General features: G+C 36.1%; 1 protein-coding gene across 24 annotated transcripts; it reads right to left on the reverse strand.

Annotated features, from left to right (window-relative positions):
• Positions 1-2331: 2331 nt before the first annotated feature.
• LOC103698679 (putative ABC1 protein At2g40090) lies at positions 2332-17069 on the reverse strand. 24 transcript variants are annotated; one of them, XR_005510886.1, is made up of 6 exons: positions 16252-17041; positions 14294-14448; positions 11853-11976; positions 11507-11603; positions 11259-11404; positions 2332-6286 (listed from the first exon to the last, which is right to left on the reverse strand). XR_005510886.1 is itself a non-coding variant. In XM_039124143.1 (6 exons), exons 1-6 carry the CDS (start codon positions 16259-16261, stop codon positions 6199-6201), a joined length of 522 nt encoding a protein of 173 aa, XP_038980071.1. In that variant the 5' UTR covers positions 16262-17069; the 3' UTR covers positions 2332-6198. The 24 variants fall into 24 exon arrangements, 15 of the variants coding, with proteins under 15 accessions (XP_038980071.1, XP_038980069.1, XP_038980080.1 ...); XM_039124143.1 differs by having other exon boundaries at positions 11259-11359; positions 11507-11593; positions 11896-11976; positions 16252-17069; XM_039124141.1 differs by having other exon boundaries at positions 11259-11322; positions 11507-11593; positions 16252-17061.
• Positions 17070-18941: the final 1872 nt, after the last annotated feature.

Here is an 18941-nt window from a genome sequence, read left to right on the forward strand (position 1 = left end):
GATGTGCAGATTCAAGATGACGATAAAGAGACCCAAGCTTTCAGATCCTGAATTGCCTAGATCATCTCATGATAATGGCAATGGCGACAGTGATAGCACGAGTGATGATAGATCTGATGATCATGATAGTCAGGGTGAAGGAGATGATGCAGCACATGGGATCAATCAATTTACTAGATAGGTAGAGTTCACCCATGCTACGCAAGATGATGACCATCGAGCTAGACCCATATCTACATATCAGGGCGAGGAGTTGCTAGCTTATAGAAAGAGCGAGGAAAATTGTTGCAGGTTGTGGCACAAAGGGCTTCTGGATCATTTTTATGAGGAGTTGAGGATGGTCGAGGAACATCGACATTAGGCATGCCCTCCATTTTGTGTAATATTGAATATAATTTATTAAATAGTACTGACATAATTATATTTTCATTTACAAGCGACCAAGCTCAGTATAGTAAAAATTGTAATGTTTTTTCGTCAAACTTTATCATATTTGCTTTATCAAGGACTTGTGCAGCATCAACTATAAGAGATCGTTGCTAGGTAATCAAGGAAGGATCTTTAATAACTTGAGAGGTCATAACACTATAATGTTAGTTTTAAATAGAGCTAATTTATTGTAAATATATTATTTTTGAAATTCAAAAATGTTTAAACAACAAATAGAGTAGTAAAACTTCGAAATAATTTTTTTTAAAAAAATAATATATATATATATATATATATATATATATATATATATATATATATATATATATATATATATATATATATATATATATAAAGGCATCCCAAGTAAGTTCTAGACGAGGACACCCACTAGGATGGGTGCCCTATTTTGTTGAAAAATTGGGACCCCCATCCCACGGAATTTAAAACCCTAAAAATACCTTGTACAACTTGTCAGTTTGGGCAAAGATGACTTGTTAGGTCCTTTTTCCAACTCAACAAGGTCGAGTTCTCAGAAGAGCGCACTTGATGTTGCAGTGATTGAAAATGACTAGATGCATATAGAAGGAGGATGCAACAGACAAAACGATAGGACCAGCCTTGAAGGCTTTTTGATCGTTATTTTATGTGCAATATAGTCTAGAATCACAGTCTCAATTTGAAGATACATTTTGTGCCACATCCGTCCGTACAATACATCAACAAGCCATCCGTAGAATTTATTGAAGAAAAGAAGGTTGTCATCCATCTCAAAGTTCGTCATCTCGATATCGAACCCCATATCGCTGCCACACTAACAAAATGTCGGTACGGTACAGAGTCTTTTTAGTGTACCGAGTATCGGTATGACACCCGTACCAAATACCAGTACCGAACCAGTACGGTACGCTCTGTACTGCCCAGTTTGGACTGGTATGACATTCTATGATCCATCTATTTTTCCTTTCATATGATTTAGATAGACTTAGCTATGCTTGAATGGATCTCCACTCATATCCGTTTAGGCCTATATTGGATGATGAAGGTCCTACATCAATGATTTGAGCTGTTGGACGTAATCTATTACTTCTAAACTAGTTAAACATCACTTGATGCATGGGCTGGAGTCTTTAAATCACATGATTTTTGATGTATAAACAGCTTACACTTCGAAACTATTTACACACCACCATCCTCTTCTTCTTGATCTCTCTTTTATCATCTCCAATCACTGTTCTTGCTCTTTCTAAATGTCACTTCCATCTTTTTTTAATATCTATAAAATTTGCAATCCAAATTTCTGTTATAGGACAAGTATGAAGCACCCCCATGACAAGTTTTCTTGAAAAACTTGTGGACATATATCTCATCTAAAAACCTAAAACAGAAATTTTGTGCTTCCTTGATCTTTTTCCGTCCTGTTTTCTACAACAGGACAGCAGGGAGACCTCTTGACCTAAACCCTTGTCTAATCCCTTCCACAGGTCCAGCTATGCCTGTAAGCCATCCTTAATCTGTCCTACATCAATTTTGGTGTTAGAACTGATGGACCCACCTTTCTCTGCCTTTCTTTCCATCTTTATTTTTTTCTCTCTCCCTCATGTTTTTGGATTAAAAATTAAATTCCAAGACTGATGCTCTCCCCAGCATATCAAATATGAGAAGAAGGTTTTGACCACATGCATGATGATATGACATCTATCAAAAATCATATCACATCCAAGCTATGTTGCAAGCATGTGCTCCAACCTTAGGCATTCGGCAGTGCACTGATGCAGATGAAGGCCCATCTTATGGCATTGAGAATGTTTCAGCTGAAAGCGAGGATTTATACATTGAAAATCATGCAAGTGCTCATCCTTCAAATTTAGATGCTAAGATTGAAAATAAACCAGCTTAAAAAATCTGGTTAAGAAGATTGAAGGCTCTATAGAATTTTAAAGGAATTTCTAATTGCTGAAAGCAACACCAATTAAGAGCTATAACTGTATCAAAGCAAGTTGAAGATATGATCCTTGCTAATTCTGCAGTTTCCTTGGTAAACACTATCAATCAAGTTATCAAAAGATTCATAGTTACCAATTGTCAGGCACCACAACAATGATTAGTGAAGTGATAGGGAGAATGTTCTACATAGGCCTCTATCATCCAATGTTCAAGACTCAGAATGGTCGATCAAAATTTTGAGGGATATGATCTTGAGGACTAGGTATGCATAACAGAAGCAAATGATGCTGGAGCATTTCTTTGGGTCCATATCCATGGCATATGTTGTGACTGGTTGCTATTTAGAGGTCAAGATGACAAAAAAAAAAACAACTATTTTGAATTGTTTTAGTATGTAATAATTAATTGAAGTGTTTCTTTGTAAGAAAACGAATCTACTGTTTGGCACTGTACATGCTACAATACTGTTAAAAGTGAACAGCATACATGACTTTTCATTTAGGAGTTTTAGTTAGGTCTCATTAGTGCCCAGCTAGAAAATCTTAGATAAAATGTAAAGCATGGTTCTAGGGATTTTAATTGGAGTGAAATGAATAGGTGGTAGCTGATTTCTCTAGGTACTTTCCAATTTGAAGAATCCTAGTTTGCTTGTAAGAGAGGTCGCTGGATGAAAGCATTGTATGTGGCTGTTGAAAGAAAGAAAGGATTGCTTTAGGTCAGGTTTGACCCTTCTTCTCTCTCTCTCATATTTCTCCCTTGCTTCACGAATTTTGTTTCATACAGAAACATAAAATTTGTGATCCCAATTTCTGTTATAGAACTAGTATGTTGTTTTCTTTAAAAACTCTTCTTTGGACCTATAACTCACCTGAAGACCTATAGCAGAAATTTTTGGCCTTCTTTTTTGAAAGAGAAGATGGCAGGGACCATTAATTCATTTCATGGGTACTGAAATGAATACAAGCAATCCAAGAGTCAAAAGTAAATTAAGAAAGCAAGAAATTGAAATATCTTGGTCGTTACTAGGACTCAAGTTGATAGCACTCATCATCCTTGATTAAGTCTTCAGTTGATGACACTGACAAAAATTTTGCCAATTCCTTCCTCTCCAGGCAAATCATCAGAGAGCCAAAACAGTAAGGTAATGAGTCCAAAGGATAGGGCTGAAAACAGGTTGGATAATTTCCAACCATACTCAATTTGGATTGGATTCAGATACAAATTCTAGTATCCAATTGGATCCGGATACTTACCAATAAATTTTACCAGATCTAAAACTGGATTTAGATTCTAAAGATTTTCCGAATCCAGATCTAGATATCTGGTAAATTCCAGTAAAATATTGTCCCAAAATAATTTTATTCCCATGCGTAGAATCGTACTTGTGGCATGTTACTTGGACAACAAACCACCAGGGTACAACATTCAATCCTGTTATGCAGGTATGGTTTATTTTACATATTTAAATCTCAGTCCTATCATTAAATAGAATAATTAGGATGGTACTTTCTATTTAATAATTAATTATTTTTATAACTATCAATCCTTTTCCCTTGATAAAAATGAAAGAATGAATATATATAATTTTATTATTTATACATATATTTTATTTACAAGCTCTCAAGAAATAGATAATCCATGATTATCTTTTATATTTGTTGCAATTAAAGAGTAATGGTTGATGTAGAAACAAACCATTAACAAGCCATCCGTAGAATTTTATTGAAGAAAAAAAGGTTGTCATCCATCTCAAGGTTCGTCGTTTCGATATCGGACCCCGTATCAGTGCCGCACTAATAAAATATCGGTACAGTACAGAGGTTTTTTAGCGTACCGAGTATCAGTATGCCACCCGTACCAAATATCAGCACCAAACCAGTACGGTACACTCTGTACCGCCCAGTTTGGACTGGTATGACATTCTATGATCCATCTGTTTTTTCTTTCATATGATTTAGATAGACTTAGCTATGCTTGAATGGATCTCTACTCAGAACCATTTAGGCTTATATTGGATGATGAAGGTCCTACATCAATGATTTGAGCTGTTGGACGTAATCTATTACTTCTAAACTAGTTAAACATCACTTGATGCATGGGCTGGAGTCTTTAAATCACATGATTTTTGATGTATAAATAGCTCACACTTCTAAACTATTTACACACCACCATCCTTTTCTTCTTGATCTCTCTTTTATCATCTCCAATCACTGTTTTTGCTCTTTCTAAACGACACTTCCATCCTTTTTTTATATCAATAAAATTTGCAATCCAAATTTCTGTTATAGGACAAGTATGAAGCAACCCCATGACAAGTTTTCTTGAAAAACTTGTGGACATATATCTCATCTAAAAACCTAAAACAAAAATTTTGTGCTTCCTTGAACTTTTTCTGTCCTGTTTTCTATAACAGGACAGCAGGGAGATCTCTTGACCTAAACCCTTGTCTAATCCCTTCCACAGGTCCAGCTATGCCTGTAAGCCATCCTTAATCTGTCCTACATCAATTTTGGCATTAGAACTGATGGACCCTACCTTTCTCTGCCATTCTTTCCATCTTTATTTTTTTCTCTCTCCGTCAAGTTTTTGGATTAAAAATTAAGTTCCAAGACTGATGCTCTCCCCAGCATATCAAATATGAGAAGAAGGTTTTGACCACATGCATGATGATATGACATCTATCAAAAATCATCTCACATCCAAGCTATGTTGCAAGCATGTGCTACAACCTTAGGCATTCGGCAGTGCACTGATGCAGATGAAGGCCCATCTTATGGCAGTGAGAATGTTTCAGCTGAAAGCGAGGATTTCTACATTGAAAATCACGCAAGTGCTCATCCTTCAAATTTAGATGCTAAGATTGAAAATGCACCAGCTTAAAAAATCTGGTTAAGAAGACTGAAGGCTCTATAGAAATAATTTTAAAGGAATTTCTAATTGCTGAAAGCAACACCAATTAAGACCTATAACTGGATCAAAGCACGTTGAAGATATGATCCTTGCTAATTCTGCAGTTTCCTTGGTAAACACTATCAATCAAGTTATCAAAAGATTCATAGTTACCAATTGTCGGGCACCACAACAAATGATTAATGAAGTGATAGGGAGAATGTTCTACATAGGCCTCTATCATCCAATGTTCAAGACTCAGAATGGTCGATCAAAATTTTAAGGGATATGATCTTGAGGACCAGGTAAGCATAACAGAAGCAAATGATGCTGGAGCATTTCTTTGCATCCATATCCATGGCATATGTCGTGACTGGTTGCTATTTAGAGGTCAAGATGACAAAAAAAGACAACTATTTTGAATTGTTTTAGTATTTAATAATTAATTGAAGTGTTTCTTTGTAAGAAAACGAATCTACTGTTTGGCACTGTACATGCTACAATACTGTCAAAAGTGAATAGCATACATGACTTTTCATTTAGGAGTTTTAGTTAGGTCTCCTTAGTGTCCAGCTAGAAAATCTTAGATAAAATTTAAAGCATGGTTCTGGGGATTTTAATTGGAGTTAAATGAATAGGTGGTAGCTGATTTCTCTAGGTACTTTCCAATTTGAAGAATCCTAGTTTGCTTGTAAGAGAGGTCACTGGATGAAAGCATTGTATGTGGCTGTTGAAAGAAAGAAAGGATTTCTCTGCCTTTCTTTCCATCTTTATTTTTTTCTCTGTCCGTCATGTTTTTGGATTAAAAATTAAGTTCCAAGACTGATGCTCTCCCCAGCATATCAGATATGAGAAGAAGGTTTTGACCACAAGCATGATGATATGACATCTATCAAAAATCATCTCACATCCAAGCTATGTTGCAAGCATGTGCTACAACCTTAGGCATTCGGCAGTGCACTGATGCAGATGAAGGCCCATCTTATGGCATTGAGAATGTTTCAGCTGAAAGCGAGGATTTCTACATTGAAAATCACGCAAGTAATCATACTTCAAATTTAGATGCTAAGATTGAAAATAAACCAGCTTAAAAAATCTGGTTAAGAAGATTGAATGCTCTATAGAAACAATTTTAAAGGAATTTCTAATTGCTGAAAGCAACACCAATTAAGAGCTATAACTGTATCAAAGCACGTTGAAGATATGACCCTTGCTAATTCTGCAGTTTCCTTGGTAAACACTATCAATCAAGTTATCAAAAGATTCATAGTTACCAATTGTCGGGCACCACAACAAATGATTAGTGAATTGATAGGGAGAATGTTCTACATAGGCCTCTATCATCCAATGTTCAAGACTCAGAATGGCGATCAAAATTTTGAGGGATATGATCTTGAGGACTAGGTAAGCATAACAGAAGCAAATGATGCTGGAGCATTTCTTTGCGTCCATATCCATGGCATATGACGTGACTGGTTGCTATTTAGAGGTCAAGATGACAAAAAAAGACAACTATTTTGAATTGTTTTAGTATTTAATAATTAATTGAAGTGTTTCTTTGTAAGAAAACAAATCTACTGTTTGGCACTGTACATGCTACAATACTGTGAAAAGTGAATAGCATACATGACTTTTCATTTAGGAGTTTTAGTTAGGTCTCATTAGTGTCCAGCTAGAAAATCTTAGATAAAATTTAAAGCATGGTTCTAGGGATTTTAATTGGAGTGAAATGAATAGGTGGTAGCTGATTTCTCTAGGTACTTTCCAATTTGAAGAATGCTAGTTTGCATGTAAGAGAGGTCGCTGGATAAAAGCATTGTATGTGGCTGTTGAAAGAAAGAAAGGATATCTTTAGGTCAGGTTTGACCCTTCTTCTCTCTCTCTCATATTTCTCCCTTGCTTCACAAATTTTGTTTCATACAGAAACATAAAATTTGTGATCCCAATTTCTGTTATAGAACTAGTATGTTGTTTTCTTTAAAAACTCTTCTTTGGACCTATAACTCACCTGAAGACCTATAGCAGAAATTTTTGGCCTTCTTTTTTGAAAGAGAAGGTGGCAGGGACCATTAATTCATTTCATGGGTACTGAAATGAATACAAGCAATCCAAGAGTCAAAACTAAATTAAGAAAGCAAGAAATTGAAATATCTTGGTCTTTACTAGGACTCAAGTTGATAGCACTCAACATCCTTGATTAAGTCTCCAGTTGATGACACTGACAAAAAGTTTGCCAATTCCTTCCTCTCCAGGCAAATCACCAGAGAGCCAAAATCGTAAGGTAATGAGTCCAAAGGATAGGGCTGAAAACAGGTTGGATAATTTCCAACCATACTCAATTTGGATTGGATTCAGATACAAATTCTTGTATCCAATTGGATCCTGATACTTACCAATAAATCTTGCCAGATCTAAAACTGGATTCAGATTCTAAAGATTTTCCGAATCCAGATCTAGATATCTGGTAAATTCCAGTAAAATATTGTCCCAAAATAATTTTGTTCCCATGCGTAGAACCGTACTTATGGCATGTTACTTGGATAACAAACACTGAACCACCAGGGTACAACATTCAATCCTGTTATGCAGTTATGGTTTATTTTACTTATTTAAATCTCAGTCCTATCATTAAATAGAATAATTAGGATGATACTTTCTATTTAATAATTAATTATTTTTATAACTATCAATCCTCTTCCCTTGATAAAAATGAAAGAATGAATATATATCATTTTATTATTTATACATATATTTTATTTACAAGCTCTCAAGAAATAGATAATTCATGATTATCTTTTATATTTGTTGCAATTAAAGAGTAATGGTTGATGTAGAAAATTTATAAAATCTATTAACATTTTTATGTTACTAATATCATTATTATATTTATCAAAGTTATATATATAGAAAATTAATATTTTATTTTAATGCAAATCCAATTAGACTAGTGACTTGAACCCTTGACCAGGTCGGTCTCCATTAGGGTTTAGGAACTATACCCATGCATCATGTGCGATCTAGATAGATAATGCGGGTTTATTCTCATCATGTGTGGTCATTTATGTTAGTTTTCATTATTGAATTCCACTCAAGATCCAATTTATATCCAAAAAAATCTGACTTATATCCATATTCGGATACCAAATACGAATATAACTAATATTCAACTTGTATCTTTATCTGGATCAGATATTAATATATTCATATTTGTATCCATATTTTTTTCAGCGAATATAAATGTAGATACAGATATTAAACGAACATAGATATGGATAACATCTGTTTTCACCCTACCGAGGGACCTTTCAATTCTAGAATTTCTACAAGATTTCCAAGTAGAAGATAGGGAACCAGACAAACCTTTTATAGATAACCTGGTTTTAAAGAATTTCAACAATCCTCTAGTATGGTGGCACCTAGAAAACTAGTGAACCCCATTTTCCTCCGGCATTGCAGAGATCACAATTAGAGAAAAATTGCTAGTGCCTTTTCAAGAGATTCTCAGCAATCAATAATTTATCATTAACAGCCAGCCAATTGAAATTTTTAACCTTAAGACAAATAACAGATGTCTATATAGGAGAGAATTCCTTCGTGACCAGACTATCAAAGTTTAGAAATCTGTAGTAAGAATTGACATTGAAAGATCCATCAGAAGACCATCTCTAATGAGCTTTATCCAGATGAAGAAGGGTTGAATTGTGAAAGAGAAGATAACAAATCAGAGAGCGTTCCAAATTTAAGTAATCACCAATTGTCCTTCAAAAGAAAAGATGTAAATGAAAAACACCATCGGACCATTGAACAGGAGGAGACACAGCAGCATATTCATCCAGAGTGATGGAAAACAGATCAGGATAAAGATCAGATAAAGGGAATTGAGATTAGAATAATTTTTTGGCGGGCCTGAATTTTACAATCTTCAAAAAAACATCCTTCTCTGTAACAGAACAACAAGGAGATTTCTTGACCTAAACCGTTGTATAATTCCTTTGGTCCACCTATGCCTTTGTAGGCCAACCATAATTAGTCTTACATCATAATTTCAAATTCAGTACAAACAGAAAGAAGCACACTGCTATAATAACAACCACAATTACCATAGTACCATGTCTAGCTTTCTAGAGTAAAATGAAAAGTAATTTATATTCTTCTAAAAAGGATGTGTTGTCAAAGGACACATTAGATGTCAGCCAAATACAAACATTTTGAACTATGTCCTCGTTAAAATGATAGCTGCAGTCAGTACACAAAACAAAACTCAAAGCATAAGGGAGAAGAAAGTAAGCATCATCACAACAATTAAAAAAAATAATCATTAGGACAAAGGTCACCTGAATGCAGATATAAACATCTATCTGTATGTGAATATACACACAGAGAGACTGTCCGACATTAAGACATTAAGGGACCCAAAAATGATGAAGAAAATCATGCATGCATCCCATCAGTACATAAAGAGTTACAACATTCATGCTTCATTGCAAGCATGCAAATATATGCCAACACTAAAAACTAGTATAGAAAGATCAAGTAGAAATCAAAGTAAACTTTCCTTAGGTGCACTTTCTCGAATTTCATCAACCAACCAACTAAATAAAAAGTTACAATTTTAGTTGTGCGAAGGTGTTATACGATGCAAATATAAGTATCTCTACCGAACATAAACTAGTCATAATCTTGTGATAACTTGGATTTATTATGAATATATGACAGGCTAGACAAATGTGAAAAAATATGATAGGACCAGTTTTTATTTGTTTTCAGTTGTTAGATACGTGAACTGGGGCTACCCTCAATGGTTAAACCCCTCTGCTTAACAACCAGAGGTTCTAGGTTCAATTCTTGGGTGGTGCACACCCAAGCATTAGGACATTGGTAATTATAATGCAGGTGGGCCTCCTTTCTCTCTCGAAAAAAAGTTGTTACATATGCATAGTAACTTGTAGTACTGATGAGAGCATAATAATTTAGCTCACAAGTTCATCATCACAAATGCCAATACCCAATTTATTTGGATCCAGCATACAAGCCTATAGCTTTTCATATCTGGGGGTGTCTCAACATCATCACTTGGCTCACATGCTACCTAATCTAGCTTATATATGTGCCTCATGTAAATGATTGATGAGATATCTTGCTTCCAACATGAGAAAGTTAAATTCAGAAGCAATATGGCCAAACTGCACTAAACTTATTTGATAACAGAAACTGCAAAACATATTTCATGAACAGCACAATTTGAAACTACACAAACTAGAAATAGTACATAAGTTATTGAACTCAAGCACTGTCTTGAAAGAGCCATTTGGCAATAGATGATGATATGTGCTTGAAAGCCAGAAGCAGTTAAAGCTGGGTGAGGGGGCACAAAGCAACATCCTATAGATAGTGCAAAAAGTGACGTAGAATTTGCCTTAAGATACATTAGTACAATAGATTATTTTTGGTGCAAGGAGTTGGAAGCTTTAAGAATTTGGGGAAAAGTAGAATCAAGATACCAAAGCAAATTGATATCTAGATCGACAATTCTGCTTCCTACACACAAGTGCAAACACAAATTAGTTATGGAAGTATATACCGAGAACTTGAGAGCACACATTTTGTGATCTGTCTACAAAAGAAGCATGATCTTACTGCATTTTTTTAGTGACTGATGCCTTGAAAAACTACATGTTGCACCTATGGAGCATGGCCAATTTTCTATCAACTAGCATGCATAACATTTAAATTATTTTTAAAAGTTTCAATCAAGCCCACAACGAATCCAGTGAATATGAACCATTCAAAATTCAGATGGAACAATGACCGATAATTCCAAGTGAAACCTCTAATTTCTGAAATGGAACAATGACCAATAATAACCATTTGAAGCAGTACCTATAATCAAAAGCAGGAAAGAAAATAGAAAATAGAAAATATGTCAAATTCCAAGTGAAACCTCTAATTTCTGAAATGGAACAATAACCAATAATAACCATTTGAAGCAGTACCTATAATCAAAAGCAGGAAAGAACCAGTGCAAGAAATTCACTACCAAACCCACAGTAGCAATATCTGCAATGGCAGTATCCATCAAGTGAGTGTGTTGAACCTGGACATTAACATAATTAAGCCCTTGCATAGCTCAGAAGACAACCTACGATATTAGATAACTCTCAGTACTCAATATTGAGAGGGAGAAAAAATATTCAAAGTTTAATATCTCATAACTTCAGGAAAGTACAGTTTGGTTCACAACCTTTACAGAGAGACTTTTCGCCATCATGAGTTTTAGCAGCATGAACTTGCGCAAGAGAAGCACTTGCCAGTGGAATTGGATCAAATTCTGCAAAAATCTGAGCATTCATAATTGTTTAATCAATAGAGGAGTACTTCATAGGTACTGTGAAATGAATGACCTTAAAACATGCACATATATTAAATGAAGAAGGCCTTTGCTATTAAATAAATTGTAAAGAAGAGCACAAGAAGGCATACCTACCAGCAACATTCATTATTTCAGCACAAATAGAAAATAAAGAAAAATATACTTTTCTCTAGTTTTTGCAAGATAAACTTGAAAAAGGAAATGTAACTGAACGGACTTTCTCTGGTGGCCCCAAGCTCTTTCACAAATACACTTCGCACTTGATCACAAGAGGAAACTGGACATCTCTTCAGCATTGAGGCCCTCATTGTTTGTACGTATTCTTGAGGAACTATATATTCCTATAACAAAGTAAATTATCCATTAAAAAGATAAAAATGAAATGGATAAAAACAAGTATCAAAGAACAATGGTTACATTTCAACTGAGATTTTCTCCTAACTAATTGTACTTTTTTATTTTTTTAGTGAAAGGCTAACAGCATAAGATAAAAACAAACTATATATTATTATTAAAAAGTAAAATTTTCCATTTAAAGAAAAAGATTGACGGTTAATTGAATTTTCAATGAAAATTTCCTACATTTGAAATGAAGTATTTCTCTAAATAATTGTACAATTCTTTTAGTAAAATGCCAGCAGCATAAAAACATAAAGGCACCGCATATCCCTAACACCAAAAGGATATTATAAAATGCCGCATAAGGTGGTCGTGGATTTTTCTGTTTTTCGGGTGGGGGATGGGTGGTATGACTCCAGGCCCATGCCTATAGATAATCAAAAGAACCTCTTTCAAAGAGCAAGAAGAAGTGTAAAAGGTGCAACTACCCTATAAAGCAACCCAAGATGGTCTTCATCCTCATCCAGAAACTAATGAAATTATCTGATTTATGAAATGATTTTCTGATTACTCCCAGAATTTTGCATCTGAAGTTTATCCAAACTTCATAAAAATTACAATTTTACGAAACTTTGTGGTGACTTCTAGAAATACAAAAACGTCATGAAAATCTTTCAGTATCTCCTATTCACCGAGAACAATTTAGTAGAATCTAGTGCTCTATTCATCCACTTTTAATTGTTCAATATGTTTTTGAGTATTACTAGGCAAAATAATCCCAAATTTGCTAATATGTTACTTTTTTCATAAAAAATTCACCTCTTTCACTCCCTTGATCATGGAAATATAACAAGAACAAAGACCAACTTTATCTTCCTACCTTCATACCCACTATAGAAAATAATCATATGGAATCTCTAGCAACACTATATGGACGCTATGTGTCTTTTGTATCCTTTTCACACCTATGTAAACAACTAAATTGATTATGTGATATCATCAAAAAAAGGCAAAACTGGACCTTTGATGAATCTAACCCTTATAGCAGGAATCATGCATTTAAAATAGAAGACCTGCTTCATATAATCTCCTTGGAAACTCATCCTCACACTCTCTTTCTAAGTGTTTTCCTATTTCAAAATAGTTTAAGAGACCTACTTCCCTATACCCAAACATGAATCAACTCCTGCTCCTGCAGCCACTTCTAATAAGCAAGATCTAACCTCTTCAAGATGCTGGTGTTGCTTCTGCTTTTAAAAAGTTTTTTTCATGAAAGGAGAAGATATGAAGTAGGTTTTCAAGCTTCTCCTAAAAGCAGTTTTTCTTGACTTGTTCTCCTTGTAGAAGCAATTTTCAGATATTGGTACCGAACACATATTTTCTACGAAGCATTTTTTTGTCTTAAAAGTTACAAAAGCACTCTTTTTAGGCAACAGGAATCATGTCCTAGGTAATTATTAATCCTTATGGAAGCTTATATAATTGAAGGAAGATAATTTCTTATAGTCCCATTAAGACATGGAGCTAAATCAACAGATATCTGTCCAGTTACTATTTCAGCATCCTCAAACTGAGTGATCAAATAATCTACCAACTTTCATCCAGATTTTTTAGGTCAAGAAGGGATAATATCGACATAGAACATTGGAAGCCAATTATTGACCTAACATTTAGTTATTTATTGATGAAATTGAATATTTTAATATAACAAAATATAAAACTAAATATGAGATACTTGATCTTAAACTTCATGCATTTTAATCATTAAGTCACATAATGGATATTACATCTCAAAATTAATTCAGATTAAAACTCATAAAACAGTAGTCAATAAAAACCCCCCAAAATAAATAACTTTCCTATGCTCAACTCTTATGCATAAGATTGTTTTCAGTACTCTTAATGCTCTCTTATTTTACATGTTCTCATTCTCCCTCTTTAACGCTCAGTTTTTGGCAAAATATCATTCCTAATCCGGAAATTTTCAGTGAATATACCAGATATTTATGCAGTAAAAGGCACAGATTTTAATTTAGCTCTCCAACAGTCCAAACAAAATGATATTTGGGGAGAAAGAAGGCACCCTGATCCAACTGATTTATTTTTTTGAGATTTCACTAGTTGACTTCTCCAGTTCCTTGGTTGTTGACCAATGAAATTCAAGGTTCATAATTTTGTGACATGAGACGGCATGTTCTTCTAGTGTTTCATGAGGTTCATAATTTTGTGACACTAGATGACATGCTTTTCCAGTGTTTCATGAAATGCATTAGAAAAATTTATATTGTACAGAATAAGATGGTCTAATTTGAAACATACCAATTGACCAATATGTTGACCAAGCTTGATGTAAATTCCTCCACTATGGAAGCATAACTCTTGAAGCCTATAAGCAAACTGATTATGGACTTCATGCTTGGCTCTCAACCATTCAACACTTCCTTCTTTAAGCCCCCATAATGAATACTGATAGTCTGAAAAGGAAAAAAAGGCAGCAAGGCAGAGCACGAATGAAAGATGGAGAGGTGATACAAACATTTTTTCTTAATAAATATCACAAAACAGTAGCATCAATTTCTAACAAGCAACATCATAGGGCATTCACATTCAATGATAATTTTTTTGGTGAACAATGAAAATTCACCAAGCGCAAGGCATCATATGTGGTTATACCAGATGTACAAGCGAAAGGGCTATATTGATTCTTTATAATTTTTTTGGTGAGCAATGAAAATTCACCTAGCGCAAGGCAACATATGTGGTTATACCAGATGTACAAGCAAAAGGGTTATATTGATTCTTTAAAATCATGTTTAGAATGAATGTGGTCAGGAATGGGCTCATAAGGGTAAATATTATAACATTTAAGAACCAGTTTTGGTATTAGGGGTCACATATTCAAAATAACATGTTAAATCTACAATTCTCAATTAAACATCAACTAGCTTTTGAGAAGATTATTAGAACTATTATAGCACTGAAGCATGGCCCTAGAATTTAATTAACTGTGGCTATGAATTGAAACCTCAAAAAAGAAACCCAAAAAGATGCAGAAAATCTTACCTACTACAGCATGAGCACTACACATGGTAGCAATGCTATAGTAATCTAATCTCGCTCTCTCAAACCTACTTTAAACATCAAACATATAGTTTAAGTCTAATAGATGCAAAGTTCAAAAATAAAAAGCAATTAAAGCATCTAAATTACTGCCACTGCAGACACTCTCCTGGACAAAGATGATTCTCCATAGTGTAAGTATAAACCCTCATCTCATATCTGCTAAGAGGGTGTCTTTTCCAATATATCTAGCATTGGCCTTGCTTAACATTATTATTTATAAAAAAGGGGTTATTTCTTTTGGTGAAAAAGGGGAGGGGGTTCATTTAGACCTCACTACATTTGAAACGGCAGAAATTTGTCGATTTCAGATACATGAAAAATAACATGTCAGCCAAATATTGTTATTTGTCTGAAGATTATCATTTGAATAATATCATAGCATCGTCACATTACTGTTAGCAGCTATACAATTGAAATTAATTACAAGATTACTAAATGTACGGTTTAACTGAATAAAATAAGATTGTCAAATTTTAACTATGTAAAGGCCCTATATGATCATTATAAAAGTTTTTGGAGAGTTTTGGGTTATGTTTGTACTTATGCCAAAGAGATATAATGAAACTCATTTCTTTTCTTTTCCTTTATTTTCTAATTTTACTTTTTTTTTATATTTTATTTTATATTTATTAATTATTTCTTGTTTTGGGGGTTATTGTCACGAAGACTGTAACGTTTCCCGCACTATCATAGTTATGTTGTTACCCAATCAAAACCAGGAGAGAGAAATGTTCAAGAGTAGCAACAAAAAGACTAAATAAATTTCAAGCTCAAGAATGCTGACAAGTGAATGGGCTATAGTTTTCCAGCTCATCCAATTAACTGTCCAGGTTAATTCTCATTTCAAAACAAGATTTTCAAGGAGTCCAAAGGTCATCAACGAACGTTGTGTGAGGCATGCTTCCATATTCACGTGCATGAAATATAGATCTTAGTCAAGTGTTACGGATCAGAAGATTTTCCAAAGCTTTTAGGTTTGGAAGCAGAGCCATAGATGAGCCCCCAAAAGTTGAGGGTTTCGGATAGAAGACCCTCAAACCTAAATCACGAAAAAGGAACTGAAACTTGGCATAAAGAGGTAGAAAACCCTAAAGTTTAAATCAATACGAAAAGAAAAGGAAAAAAAAGAAAAGGGACAAGAAGAGCAGACTTACCGAAGGCCATGGTAGCAGCGGTGATGGAGTCGCCGATGAGGCGAAGGGGAACGATAGTGCAAATCTTGAAAGTGCTTGAGGGATCGTCAGAGGTAGTGATGGCTGCGGCCCCTGCTCTGCCAAGAAGGGTGAGGGCAGCGGGCTTCGCCCCAGCCGCCACTTAATAGCCCTTATATGGCACACCCGTCGTGGGATCGCAGCTCCGGCGAGCGAGGAGATGAGGAAAAACAAGGGACGGCTATTGGCCGAGGCCTTCCGTTCCTTTCTTTTTGAGGCGAAGGGGAATGATAGTGCAAATCTTGAAAGTGCTTGAGGGATCGTCAGAGGTAGCGATGGCTGCGGCCCCTGCTCCGCCAAGAAGGGTGGGAGCAGCGAGCTTCGCCCCAGCGCGCCACATAATAGCCCTTATATGGCACACCCGTCGTGCGATCGCAGCTCCGGCGAGCGAGGAGACGAGGAAAAACAAGGGACGGGTATGGGCAGAGGCCTTCCGTTTCTTTCTTTTTGAGGCGAAGGGGAACGATAGTGCAAATCTTGAAAGTGCTTGAGGGATCGTCAGAGGTAGCGATGGCTGCGGCCCCTGCTCCACCAAGAAGGGTGAGAGCAGCGAGCTTCGCCCCAGCACGCCACATAATAGCCCTTATATGGCACACCCGTCGTGGGATCGCAGCTCCGGCGAGCGAGGAGACGAGGAAAAACAAGGGACGGGTACTGGCCCAGGCCATCCGTTCCTTTCTTTTAAAGAGTCGGCTACGATTGCCGACAACAAGGACTGGGTAAGGCGGAACCGGCCGGATCCGCTGAGCAGCTTGATGAGCGTAGGATGTCACTGAAACTTAAGATTTAGAGTTTAAAATTTAAAATTTAGAATTTAGAATTTTTAGAATTTAGAGATTTTAAAATTTAAGGATTTTAGGATTTAGGGTTTAGTGTTAGAGTTTTAGAGTTTAGGATTTTAGGGTTTAGGATTTAGGGCTTTAGAGTTTTGAGTTTTAGAGTTTTGAATTTTAGCGTTTTGGGGGTTTAGAGTTTTGGGAGTTTAGGTTTGGGGGATTAGGGGTGGAGGTTTAGGATTTAGGATTTAGGGCTTCGGGTTTGGAGTTTGGGAGTTTGGAGTTTGGGGTTTTGAGGTTTGGAATTTTAGGGTTCCAGGTCTAGGGTTTGAAATTCAAGGTTCAGAGTTCAGGATTCAGGATCTAGCATCTAGGATCTAGGGTCTAGAGTTTAGGATCCAGGGTCTAGGGTTTTAGGGTCTAAGGTCTAGGATTTTAGAATTTTAGGATCTTGGATTTTAGGGTTTCAGAGTCTAGGGTTTCAGGATTTGAGGGTGCAGAGTCTTAGGATGTAGGGTTTAAGGTTTAGAATTTCAGAGTTTAGGATTTAGGGTTTAAGGTTAAAAATTTTAGGATTTAGGGTTTAGGATTTAGGGTTTTAGGATTTAGAATTCTAGAATTTTAGGGCTTAGGATTTAGGATTTAGGGTTTAGGATTTAGGATTTAGGGTTTAGGGCTTAGGGTTTAGGGCTTAGGACTTACGGTTTAGGGTTTAGGGCTTAGGGTTTAGAGTTTAGGACTTAGAGCTTAGGGTTTAGGGCTTAGGACTCAGGGTTTAGGGTTCGGGGCATAGAGTTCAAGGCTCAGGATCCAGAGTTCAGGGCTCAGGATCCAGGGTTCAGGGCTCAGGGTTCAGGGTTTGGGACTCAGGGTTTAGGGCTCAGGGTTCAGGTTTCAGGATTCAAGGCTCAGCGCTCAGAGCTCAGGGCTCAGGGCTCAGGATTCAGAGTTCAGGGTTAAGTGATCAGGGCTCAGGGCCCAAGGCTTAGGGGTTAGGGTTCAAGTCTCAGGGTTCAGAGATCAGGGCTCAGGGCTCAAGGCTCAGGGTTCAGAATTTAGGGCTCGGATTTTAGTATTTTAGGGTTTAGAATTTTAGAGTTTTAGGCTTTAGGGTTTAGGGTTTAGGGTTTAGGGTTTAGGGTTTAGGGTTTAGGGTTTAGGGTTTAGGATTCAGGGTTTAGGGTTCAGGGTTTAGGGTTCAGGGTTTAGGGTTTTAGGGTTTAGGGTTTGAGGGTTCAGGGTTGAGGGTTCAGGGTTGAGGGTTCAGGGTTGAGGGTTGAGGGTTGAGGGTTGAGGGTTGAGGGTTTAGGGTTTAGGGTTTAGGGTTTAGGGTTTAGGGTTTAGGGTTTTGGGTTTTGGGTTTAGGGTTTTAGGATTTAGAGTTTAGGGTTTTAGGGTTTAGGGTTTTAGGGTTTAGGGTTTAGGGTGTTAGGGGTTAGGGTTTAGGGTGTTAGGGTGTTAGGGTGTTAGGGAGTTAGGGTTGGGTGTTAGGGTTTAGGGGGTTAGGGTTTAGGGTTTAGGGTTTAGGGTTTAGGGTTTAGGGTTTTAGGTTTTAGGTTTTAGGTTTTAGGTTTTAGGTTTAGGGTTTAGGGTTTTAGGGTTTAGGGTTTAGGGTTTAGGGTTTAGGGTTTAGGGGTTTAGGGTTTAGGGTTTAGGGTTTAGGGTTTAGGGTTTAGGGTTTAGGGTTTTAGGGTTTAGGTTTAGGGTTTAGGGTTTAGGGTTTAGGGTTTAGGGTTTAGGGTTTTTTAGGGTTTAGGGGGTTTAGGGTTTAGGGGTTTAGGGTTTAGGGTTTAGGGTTTAGGGTTTAGGGTTTAGGGTTTAGGGTTTAGGGTTTAGGGTTTAGGGGTTTAGGGTTTA

This window comes from Phoenix dactylifera, chromosome 3 (assembly GCF_009389715.1).
Source record: "Phoenix dactylifera cultivar Barhee BC4 chromosome 3, palm_55x_up_171113_PBpolish2nd_filt_p, whole genome shotgun sequence".
Classification (NCBI taxonomy): domain Eukaryota; kingdom Viridiplantae; phylum Streptophyta; class Magnoliopsida; order Arecales; family Arecaceae; genus Phoenix; species Phoenix dactylifera.